This window comes from Chroicocephalus ridibundus, chromosome 4 (assembly GCF_963924245.1).
Source record: "Chroicocephalus ridibundus chromosome 4, bChrRid1.1, whole genome shotgun sequence".
Classification (NCBI taxonomy): domain Eukaryota; kingdom Metazoa; phylum Chordata; class Aves; order Charadriiformes; family Laridae; genus Chroicocephalus; species Chroicocephalus ridibundus.
Genome location: NC_086287.1, coordinates 3917555 through 3929165, shown reverse-complemented (window position 1 = coordinate 3929165; position 11611 = coordinate 3917555). Strand labels below are relative to the sequence as shown.

The 11611-nt window shown below is 47.1% G+C and overlaps 1 protein-coding gene across 9 annotated transcripts in view; it reads left to right on the top strand.

Moving 5' to 3' along the window:
* The first annotated feature begins 1512 nt into the window (after positions 1–1512).
* The window catches only part of ANO1 (anoctamin 1), an 83807-nt gene continuing 73708 nt past the window's right edge, over positions 1513–11611 (top strand). For 8 of the 9 annotated variants that reach the window (XM_063333048.1, XM_063333046.1, XM_063333047.1 and 5 more), the window contains exon 1: positions 1850–1978. In XM_063333048.1, coding sequence (XP_063189118.1) covers positions 1921–1978 — 58 coding nt within the window. In that variant the 5' untranslated portion in view covers positions 1850–1920. Of the gene's footprint in view, positions 1583–1849; positions 1979–11611 lie in introns of those variants that run through there. The other variant, XM_063333049.1, reaches the window with a different exon arrangement.

The following is an 11611-nucleotide window of genomic DNA, read 5'->3' as shown; positions in this document are numbered from 1 at the left end:
CTGTGGCTACACAAAGCTTCATAGTAGCCCCAGGGGTGAGTACGACCAGCGAAGTGTGGCTCGGCAGTGTCCCTTTTGAGGCTACGAGGGGACCGGGAGGGGCCTGGATGCAGCAGCAGCGCGAGCAGCCCTCGAAGAGCGATCGTGGGGTACTTGGGGGCTGCCTGCCAGGAGGTGGGAAGCCTGCTGAGCCTGTTTCCTTCTGGCAGAGCCCTTGCGCTCATTTGAACGCATTTTTTGAGGGTTAAGTGCTTGTCTCAGATGAAAAAAAAAAAAAAAGAGAAAGCAGTCAGAGAATGGCGCAGATAAATCTATGTCAGTTTTGCCAAAGTGGGTGTCTGCAGCAGCCCGGGATCAGGCAGCAGGTTTGGAGAAGACCTGTGGGGCACTGAAGAGGGGTTTAAATCCGTGGAGATTAATAACCCTGGAATGCTGTGCAAATACTGCAGCCATCCAGCTGGAGCTGTAAAAAGCGAGTGGCAGCTATTTTACACCTCACGCTTTAAAAGAAAAAAAGGTAGCAAAGAGGTAAACCGGTGGTATTCTGTGTGGGCCCAAGTTTGTTGGTGTGTACTGCGACACTCAGAGATCCCTCCCGGACCAGAGCCGGGATGGAGAAGGCCGGCAGCAATAGAAATGGGGCCCTGGCTGTTCAGGTGTGGATGGAGGTAAATGTGTCACAGGTGGGGCAGTAGGGCTACGAAGATGATGAGGGGACTGGAACATCTCTCTGATGGAGAAAGGATGAGGGATTTGGGTCTTTTCAGTCTGGAAAAAAGAAGATTGGGGGGGGCGCATCATATCAACCCTTATAAATACTTAAAGGGTGGGTGTCAGGAGGATGGGGCCAGGCTCTTGTCAGTGGTGCCCAGCAACAGGACGAGAGGTAACAGGCACAAACTTGAGCATAGGAAGTTCCATCTCAACACGAGAAGGAACTTCTTTACCCTGAGGGTGGCAGAGCCCTGGCACAGGCTGCCCAGAGAGGTGGGGGAGTCTCTGTCTCTGGAGACATTCCAAACCCACCTGGACGCGTTCCTGTGCCACCTGCTCTGGGTGACCCTGCTCTGGCCGGGGGTGGGACTAGATGATCTCCAGAGGGCCCTGCCAACCCCTGCCAGTCTGTGAAAGAGGAGGGAGCTGGGCTGGGGGGGCTTTAGCCTGTACCTTGGGCAAGGGGAGAGTTACCACCGGCAGCCACAAATGACAGCTTCACTTTGGTGAAGACCAAGACGTGCTTTTTCTTTTTCTTCTTTTTTTTCCTGCCTTCTTTTATTTCTATTAAACTGAAAGGTGTGGGAGCTTTTAACAGCCATGAAAAAAATAGGAAACGAAGCGGGGAAGCGGTTAAATGGGCTTCATTTCGGGCACTGCGGGGAGGCTCAGCTCCAGCGAAGCTCGGTGGCGGCGCCCCTCTCCCCGGGGGCGCTCCGCGGCCGCCACCGTCCCGCGGGCGCGCAGGTCGCGCTGACCTTTCGCGGACGCGCTTCCCCCCCCACCCCCCGCCGCCGCCGCCTTCCCTTCGCCGGCAGCTGCCGCCGTCGTTCCGCCGCCCAAGGTCAGGTCGGCCCCGCCGCCGCAGGTAGGCGCGGAGCTCGGCGCAAGGTCCGCGGGGGCGGCGGGGCGGGCGGGAGGGGGAAGAGAGCGGCGGAGCCGGCGGCGTGACGCGGAGGGCCGGCTCCCCGCGGAGGGCCGCGCTCCCGGCGGGCCGGGCCGCCGCCCGCCGCCCCTATTTAAAGTCTGGCCGGGGGGCGGCGGGGAGCTGCGCGGTGCCGCTCGCTGGATGAACGCGCCCTCCCCCAAAAACCACGAGGGCGGGGGGGGGGAGGGAAAGGGAGGAGGAAGAGGAGGAGGAGGAGGGATCCTGGCAAGTTCACTTTGGTACCAAGCGGGAGCTGGGCTGCGGGGCTCGGATAGGCGATGGATAAGGATGAGATCCACCTGCGCAGGCTGCCCGCCGCAGCGCCCTGGGGACCGCGTAAGTCTTGGGCGGCGGGGAAGGTGCGGGGATGGGGGGGGCGCTCCTTCCCGATGGGGAAACCGGCTCCGCGGGCGGCCGCTCGCCTCGGCCCCCCGCCCCGAGCGCCCCGATAAGCGATTTATTATTAGCGTTTCATCGCCTATTTTTAAAAATCCGGGAATAATCTCCGCGAAGTAGCAGGGAAATAAAGTAGCCCTCGCCCGTCTTCCCCCTCCCGCCCCCGAAAATGTAAAACGGTGTAAAGTCCTCTTTACCTGCGTTAATATAGTAATTAAAAGCTCTTCTAACCCTAGGAAGCCAATCTAATGATGAAAAATTGCTGGAGTACAAAGTATATGGGATAAATCCTTGACTTGATGATTGCTGTTAATTCACACTCTGCCGCGGAAGATGAGCAGAAAAAAAAAAGCGCCTTATAAAATGAAATGGGTTTGCCTCAGATTGTCAGTAATGTTTTTACAGAACTGGCTAAATCATGTATCTTTGTATCATTAACTAATGTGTGCAGCAAAATAAATTATATATATTGGAAGGGGAAAATACATTCCTTGGCTGAGAAGTTACAGAATGTTTAGAGCCAAAGAGCCGATCGTTTAAATGGTAGGGGGTGGGAATTTCCTTGGCTTCCCTCTCGAAATAAATCACAGCTCCGTGTCTGTGTGCATGCGTGTGCACCCACATGTGCATTTCTATAAAATCTTCACGCACACTGTGTATAAAACCTTCACGCACCCGCACTGGAACACAAATTTTACAAGCACTATTTACTGAACGCATTTTTGTACCAGTTTAGAGACAATAAAACTAGAACCGAGATGCTAACCAGGAACATGCTGGAACACACTTGATTATCCAGCTGAATTGTATACAAATGAAGTAAATTTAGCATGGCACCATTTATAAATTCCATGCTTTACAATCAAAATTCCAAATCTAACTGTTTGCAGCTAAGAATAGCACGGGGAGCCCTTTTCTTTACTCCCTCTTTTTGGATTCCCATGAAAACCGTTATCCTAGAGTCTACTCTTTAAACAGCCAAATATTTCACTGGAGTTCAGCCCATTTCTCAAAGAAATGCTGTACACCCATCAAACCATAGGCTAGCCAGAGTGCTCAGAATGAAAAGAAAACTATTTCTTTAATGTTTGACACCAAACAAACCATCTGGGCTTTATATCTAAATACCAGGGGATGGGGTTTCTGCATGCCACTGATTGTCTCGCGTTAACTTATTTATTAAAATAAGAAGGAGCTCAAACTTGTCACAGCTGAAATGGAAGGCGAGCAAAGCATGGGAAGCTGAAGCGTTATCGCAGTACATTAAGAGAGATATCGGTAAGAGGACTAAATGATAAAATGGCACTAGAAAGCTCTACCATTACTCATGGGGCAGGTGGCACTTTATCATGAGGTAATCGCAGTGATAGGGCGAGAGTCCTGAGAAATTGTTTGAGTGGCTCTTTGAGAAACTTTACGTAGTATTTTACAGTGACTTTCTCTATTTAATTCACTGAATCACCCATTAGCAGCGTGAACACTGTGTACCAGCCTCATTAATGAGTTCAAGGAGCAGTTTTGTTCTCGGAAGCACACGTTTGTGTTTCTATTGATAACCTATCCAAAAGAGCTTGCTTGTAAAAGCTGTTTATAAGATGAAACTCCTGTCTAATTACATAGCGGATCCATGTGCGGCAGTAAAAATCCTGTCCGGTTCTGTGGTAACTTTTGCACTATTGCTGGAGAGACACGTGGAGTCCCATCCTTGATGTTTTCACATGGTCTTTGTGCTCAGAAAAGCCTCCTGCAGACAGCTAAGAAAAGTTGCTTGTTACAAGGAATTAGGGAAGAGCTGGGGTCAGTGAGAGGATGAAGAAGACGGGGAAAACGAAGGGGAGTGTACACTCCCCTGAGCTCTGGGTAAATACCATCAGTTACCTACAACCAAAGCACTGTTTTATTTTTTGCGAGCATTGAAAAAAGTGACCTCAGTACAGCATTTTTGGCTCTTTGAAAGGACAGGTGTCCTCAGTTACATCTGTGCCTGAGGACCCCGACATCGCAGCTGATGGCTCCCAGCTTATTTTATGCCGATTCCTTCCTTATGTTCTGGGGTAACGAGTGCATGTAATGAAGAAGGGGCGAGGGTCAGACTCGGGGTGGGGCTGTAGGGAAAGGCACTGGAGTGTTGGCTTCTGAAAGGACCGCGGTGGTATCCTGTCACCTCACAGAAAGCCTTAAAGGCACTGGGACAAGTGCTCAGGACTAAGCACAGGATTAGGAATCAAGTCTATACCCCCTACATTTCGGCAATCAAAAATTCCCTGAGCGAACATCTGACCCCTTTGGAAACTGTGAGAGTTTTTTGTCACCCACTTAAGTGTTGTCAGACTATCACCCCGGAAAATGAAGTGCTCTCCCCTTTTTCTCTGGAAGATGTTGTTCCAGCCGGAGCTGGGACTTCCAGCACGGCTCCGTAGGTTTCTCGTATGTATTACCCTGCTTCCCACGGTAGCACTGCAGCTATTTCCATTAACGGTGAAAATGATGAAGCATATTAAGCTAATAATTAATCAGAGGTGACAAGGGACTAATAACTGTATTGATTTAATTAGGACTTCTTTTCCAGCTGTGTAACTTGCAGTCAGGCACATCATTAACTTAATATTTTAATTTGTAGTAATAACTTATTAATTTCTGGGGACGAGCAGATACAGAGGGGAAGCGGCAGCTCTGACGGTGCGCTGGACTGCAGGAATCGCTGCGGGAAGCGTGCCTTGTCCTGTACGAGACTGACAGCAAGCAGGGCAGTTTGTCGGTCACTGGGAGCTCTCGCAGGGTGTTGGGGTGGTGGGAAATGGGGCGTTGCGGAGTAGATGTGGATGCACTGGCAAGGTAACGTGTAGCTCTACGGCTACCCGCTGCGGTTGTACGGGTGTGACATGAAATATGGGGTAAAAGCAGCATGCCAAAACAGAAGGCAGGAGAGTAACCCTGGGAAGTAGCAGTATTTATTGGCATCAGGAAGGGAAAAATGTCCCTTTTGACTGTAATTACACCCTTTGGATTCTGGCAATTTTGAGAAAAGGAAATGCTTGGGGACGTGCTGTGGTTGGAAAATAAGGCTCGCTTTAAATTAGGATCACTTTGGGGAAAAGGAAGAAAGGAAGGGGCTATAACAAACTTTGGGACTTTACTGTGTGAAAGGCTCACAAATGCTAAGTTTGCTCATTTTCCCTCCAGTTTTAGTGGGGATACTTAGCGCTTACTGGGCCGTGCTTGGCATCTTATGCAGCCAGGTCCTCAGCAAGCCACCTCTGATGTGCTCCTGAGCAGGGACTTCTCCGGGAGCCAAAGGAGGGAGAACCTGTTCTCGCTGAGAGCATCACGCTGAGTATACGGCTGTATCGCAGTGTACGGCAAGGTTTGTGACTTCTCGGGAAAGAGCTCACGTTAGCCTCTGCACGGAGCGCAGTGTCCTGCTCTGTATTACCGAGGTGCTTGTAAATCTTTGCACTGACCCGTGGAAAGGCTGAACCCCGTGCTGTGCCTTCGCTTGCTGCAGAGGGCGGTCAGCACAGGGAGGAGATCTCTGCAAGCCAAAAGCACTGAGCAGGCTACAGAGGAGGGCCTGTCCCAAGTCCTTGCCATTGTCCTTCGGCAAGATGACGGGGAGTTTGCGGTACTGAATCTCTCAAACATCCATTTCACGTAGGGTTGTTGGGCCACTCTGCAGGTAAACCGTTAGACACCACGAACAGAAGCCACCCCTTCTCCTTTCTTTTCTTGGGAGTATTTTCAGGGATTCTGAAAAAGTACTTCTGCACACATCCTCATATTTTATTATACAAGCCAAGTTAGCAATAGTGGCGTGAAATAGTTCTGCTTACTTTCAGAGACTACAAAAGCAGTTTAGCTGGGGACAGCGTGTGCCGGTATGGGAATGTTTACCTTCCCGACCTCCCCCGTGTTTGCTGCCAAACTTGAGATTGTGGCAGGACTCTCGGTTCTGCCGTAGGTGCAAACCCCAAGAGGGGTTTTACAAATGACAAACTTTCCGGGGTTGGCAGCCTCCGCGCCTTGCTGGGACCCTGTCACCGCGTTATTTTCAGGGGTGCTAAGTCATCTTGTGCCAGCTGTTAGACCTGAGTAATGTAACGGAGTGATGTGAGAAACAGCGCGCAACTTTTTTTCCGGTACTTTGAAGAGCAAAAAGATAGTGGTGTCTCCATTGTCGCTGCAAGGTAATTTATGGGGAATACAGGCCTTTTAGAAACGACCGCAATGGCTGCCTTCCTTGGGAGGCCCTGGATGCGCAGGAAGCAAAGCTCCTCATGCTGGGCTGCATTAGTCACCACCGCTGCTTCGCAGGCTAGCCCACATGCCCTCGAGGGAAATAGATTTTTATTTATTTGGTTTAGCCTTTGATTTGTATCCCTCATCCCTCTATTTCTGAAAGTAGTACTCCATCCCGGTGGGAGGGCCAGCCCTTCTCCCTGCCCCCTAACCTCCCTCTATCCTTCAGCCTTTATCTGCTGGCAGCTGACCCGCGTCCCTGCGTCCATCCTCGCTTCTCGTTTGTTCTGTTTCTTTGTGCTGCGCCGCCGGCTCCGCCGTTTCAGCTGCCTTTGTTGCTTCCAGTGCCTTGTCCCCAGAGCAGCGCTGCCTCTCCTCTGCGGCTGCCCCACATGCCAGTGTTTTCTCTCTTCTCCAGACTCCCACAGTTCACATCTTTGAACTTTCTACTGGCAGTCTGTCCTTCCAGCCATTACGGAAACTATTTCCAGATTTGAACCGATAAAAAGAATAGTAGTAATGATAGATCTGGTGCCATTCCTCTTTAGTATCTTTGCCTGCTTACCTTATCTGCATATCTGATTTATTCTTGGAAGCTCTGTATCTGTACTAGGACCTGGATGTACATTCTTATTCCTATGAGTGGTGTATTAATAATATATGTAGTCACTGAGATGTCCTTTCAGACCGCAGCTCTGAAAAATAGAACCTCTTTTCTTTTTTCCAAACTGACACAAACACCTATGACTTTTTGCACACGAGTGTAAGTGCTCTGGGGGAGTTTTAAAATCTGAAGTCCGTTACGAAAAGGCTGAGTGGTTTGCAGGCATTAACTGCTTTTTTAATATCTTATAAATTATTGAACTTTTATCATGACATCAGTGATTACAAGTTACGTATTCCTGGCTCCCGGTCCTACTGTCTTACCTCTCTCTCTATTTGTGTCCTGTCTAGGGAGAAGCTTGGTGAGTATGTATTAGAATGGGAAAAAAACTTTGTTTTCTAAACACATAGCAAATATTTGTTGCCTCTTGTACATCTTCATTGACGTCAGCTGATGTCCTGCTTGCAGAACAAACTTGGAATATGCAATAGGGATCTGTGTGTTGATAAGTAAGGTTCACTGAGAAGAATTTTGTCCAGAGAGAGAGAAATACATTTCACAGCACTCAGTTAGTAAAAAAGGGGAAAGGTTGGCAACTAAATTCCATTTCCAGTGCAGATTCGGGACACATTTTCAAAAAGTAAATATGAAAAGTGAGCAGATACTGACTGACTGCAGTGACATCCTGGAGATAAAAGTAAGGAATGCAGAGTCCTCTGGATGCATTTTAAAACTCTTCTTTTCAACACGATATCGTGGGAGTTTTATCATTGTCCTTAAGAAGAGGAACAAGAGCTAAGGTGGAAGTTTCAGGGATAAGCATCGTCAAAGTTTTAGTTTTTTACTGAGTTGAATTAAGGAAAGTGGCAGAAATGTGTCCGGTGCAGCATTAACAGTCAAAGAAAAACCTATTCTATATTTATGTCTGATCATTTGTACCGTAGCGTCTTGGCTGACGATGTACTGCAAGACATGTCAATGAACGTGCTTTGCGATTCTCCCCGGATTTTGGCAGGCAAAGATTCAAAATACGGTATGACTTTATGCTCGTGGTGTGAGTGCCCAGAAGAAATCTACTGCAGACTGCAAAAGATGGAAGCTTTTATGCAAATACCGCTAAATTCATCTCAGTATGTTGCGGCGCTGTTGTCCTGAAGAGGTTTTCTACTGATGGATGCATGGTATTTGGCAACCCAGCAAGAGGAGGAAAAAGGGATGCGTGGGTGTACTGCATTTGCTGTGTTTTGGGGAGTTGGGCATCCAGCTCCATAATAAATCACCATATTGTTTTTGGTTAGCGTTGGCATGGCCTATTTATATGGAGAAGCCGATCTAGACCTTGAGACCTTTTCCCTTGCGTTTAGCCTGGTGTGGACACTGTTGATGGGAGGTTTGTGTAGAACAGTTTGGGATGGACCGGCTGGTGCCATGGTGTATCCGAAGAGAGGTATCAGCTGTAGGACCGCTGACGGGATAAATCTAAGCAGACCATGTCGAAGCAGCGGTAGCATGTGCGGTGAAAGCACCCTTTTCCCGAGGTTCGCTAGTGGAAACTACTACACTATTCTCTGTATCCTGTGTTCCTGGCACGGAGTCTGAGACCGGTCTAAAGAAGGAAAATGGTTCTCTGTGTGTAGTCTGAATGTTGGTATGTGGTCAGCAAGCCTCATCCAGATGCTTGTATCTTGCTGCATACTTTTGAATGTTGTTTTTCTGATGAATGGCAAGAACAGGTTTCTAAAAATAAATTAATGGTTTTCCCTTTTTACTTCCTGTGACTTAATATACTTTATTTATCTATATAGCTACTAGTCATTGTCATTCTTCGGCTCACACGAGTATAAACAGAAATGAGCCTGAGTCACAAAGTAAGGATGTGGAGCCAGGCTGTGTCCAGTTTTTTAGCCAGGTGACGGAGTTGCAGCCTGGGGCTCGTGGAGGGAAAGGGCTGGCTCTGGGGTTGTGCCTCCGGGGTGCCACAGGTGAAAGAGGCAGCGCGGAGGTGAAAAGCTACCTGCTGCTGCTTTCTGCATCTTCTTCCAAGGTGGTGAGACCTTCCAGCTCTGTGCAAGGTTAAAAAATAAATGAGTGAGTGGGTTTTTAAGGTTAGTTTATCACTAAAGTAGTAAAAGCCAAGTGAGATTCCAGTTAATTATTCCTCTAACACTACTCCTAAGGTTGGTCGGGCCAACACCCAAAGCAACAGTTACTTTCATTCAACAGCTCAAGCAACATACTTTAAGAAATTTAAGTCTCCTAGGGTGTATAGCCAGCCAACCATGCTGCTGATCGTGTGCCCAAACCAATCATAAACTTGAATCAAACAGATCTGGAAATAAATTAGGGTAATTGGGGGTTTCAGGAAGTGGTCCCCTTTCTGTGGTGGTTGCCTACTAAAACGTAGGGATGCTCTTTACAACATAACATTGGTTTGCTCTTTAGAAATGGGAAGTATTTGACTTAAAACATGCTGAGCATCGTTTCCTTTCCCAGAACGTATCTGGGGGGTACCTCCTTTTGTTGCTAAGCAGCACATCTGTATGTTGAATAGGAAAGACACCGTAATGTATACCGGACAATAGGAATCTGTGCTGTCTGGAGTATACCCCTATCCACATACCCGTGTGTTCAGGTATGGCTCATAGGACTGACTTTGTGTCCCGTGGGAGAAGCGGACTTGCTGACAAACAGAAGAATGCAGAGGGAGTGTCAACATATTCCAGTATTTCCATCAGCATGTCTGATTGTATAGAGGGCATGAATCGAGTAATCCGTAACTTTCATTTCAAATAATGATTAAATGTATTCAAAAGATTAAATGCATTCAGTTCAGCTCTACTAAAAGTCTGTGCGGTATATTGGGATCTGTTATTTGACCTTGTACATAGTGGAAGATAATGAGAGATTTCCCCGTCCACACGCTATCCATATATCTTTTCTGATCTTGCCAAAACATACGTTTTTCACATTTTTATGTGCACCATGTCTGGTTTTGCTTTTATGGGTAGCCTTGCTTCCTTCCCTTCTTTCTCTTCTCATTTTTCTTCATCCTCAGCTATCCTTGCTGTTGGATTGCCTGGTGAAAGCAAATGCTTCTCTGAGAACTGCTCTGTAGGGTATTGCAGAAGTTTTCTGTGCTTCACTTCTAAATGTCGAGTAAATTAAAAGGAATCAAAGCTTCAAAAAACAATAACCTTCCCCCAGATCCATGTTTGCAGTTCCAGTGAGTTAAATGAAAGTCTTCTATAAGTAGACAGGGACAGTGTTTCATATTGCAGGATCCACTGCTGTCACGCGTTTACTGGGTACATGGGTGTCAGCACTGTACTAGCAGGGTTGTGTTTGCAGGCTCCATCAATTTGTCTGGGAACAGTCTCCCAGGGTTCCGTGTTGACATCGACAGGGACGTAGATTTGAAATGCTACTTCATCTTTACAATTGCTGTCAATAATCCATTTGGCAGATAGCTGAGACCAGCTAAAAGGCACGAGAGAACAGCCTAAGGTACGTTGCGAGGATGTACTTCAGCTAACAGAGACGATTATTGCTGTGCTACAGATTTGTATTTCAAATTCAATCACTTTGTAGAAATATTTCACTCCGCGTGCCCCGAGATATAAGATGACGTTTGGGCTCTTGGAATAGGAACAGATCCTGTTTCTGAATAATGATGCACAAGGACGTGCAGGAGATCCTCCTTTAGCTCAGGTGGTAGGAAGCCAGGCTGAGAGGCAAAGGCGGAACACAGAAATCCCGTTCTAGCCCTTTTGTACGTGCTTTAGAAGTCCAAACTATTTCTTTACCCACTGGTCTTAAAGGACTTCATAAGCTTTAGCGAGCTGTTGGGAGAGCCCGTCAACTCCTTTTGCGTCGCATTCATTTGCTGTCGCAGAACTTCTGTTATACGGCAAGAACGGATGTGTTGAATCTAGGAGTTTGACAGGTCGCAGGAAACAAGGATTGTCATTTCAGTTCACGTGAAATAGATTCAGCTGAGAGAAGTTAATGTTTGTCCAGGATGCGACCGCATGCATTGTGTAGGCGAGAGTGGACGAAGCAGAGCGGTGTGTTATCTCTCCCAAATTAAAAATGGTTAAGAGTAAAATTGTTCTAGGTGCTCCTTAGTTAAGAAATGGAGTTGAGACGGTCAGGCTGTGCTTATTCACTCTGCTCTTTACTTTGCAGGGGACTGCTGAGTGTCATCACCCTGGAAAATCTGGCCTAAATGAAATAGCTTATTTTTTTTAAAATTACAGCTGATCATTTTCATTTGAGAATGAATCTGGTCTCTCAAACAGGCTCTGAGTAATGACAGGTCATTGACTACAAGAGAAATCGTGCTCGCCGGTACCCTTCTTACGTGGCTGTAAGGACTGGTGTGTGTTGCGATAAAGTATTTTTAATTATCTTAACCGTTTAAGTTCATCTGACAATATAACTGAGTAGTGGGATAATAAAGACCGCAAACTAATTACCAGTGGAAGAGCAGAAACAGGTTTTGGGTTAGATGGTTAGATTTTAAACATTCTGTTACAAACCAGAGGCGTGTAAATCAAACCTAAGCTTTTAAAAACTAATACTTTCTAAATGGCAGATGAATGAATGCAATTTTTAAACCTTCTCCTTGCAGCGTTTTGCTAACAAGCTTTCGGTTAAAGGAGCCAGATTCTTGTTTCCAAAAAAAGATTCTTGTTGTCTTGATAATATAAATTAATGAAAGCTTCCCCTTTTCT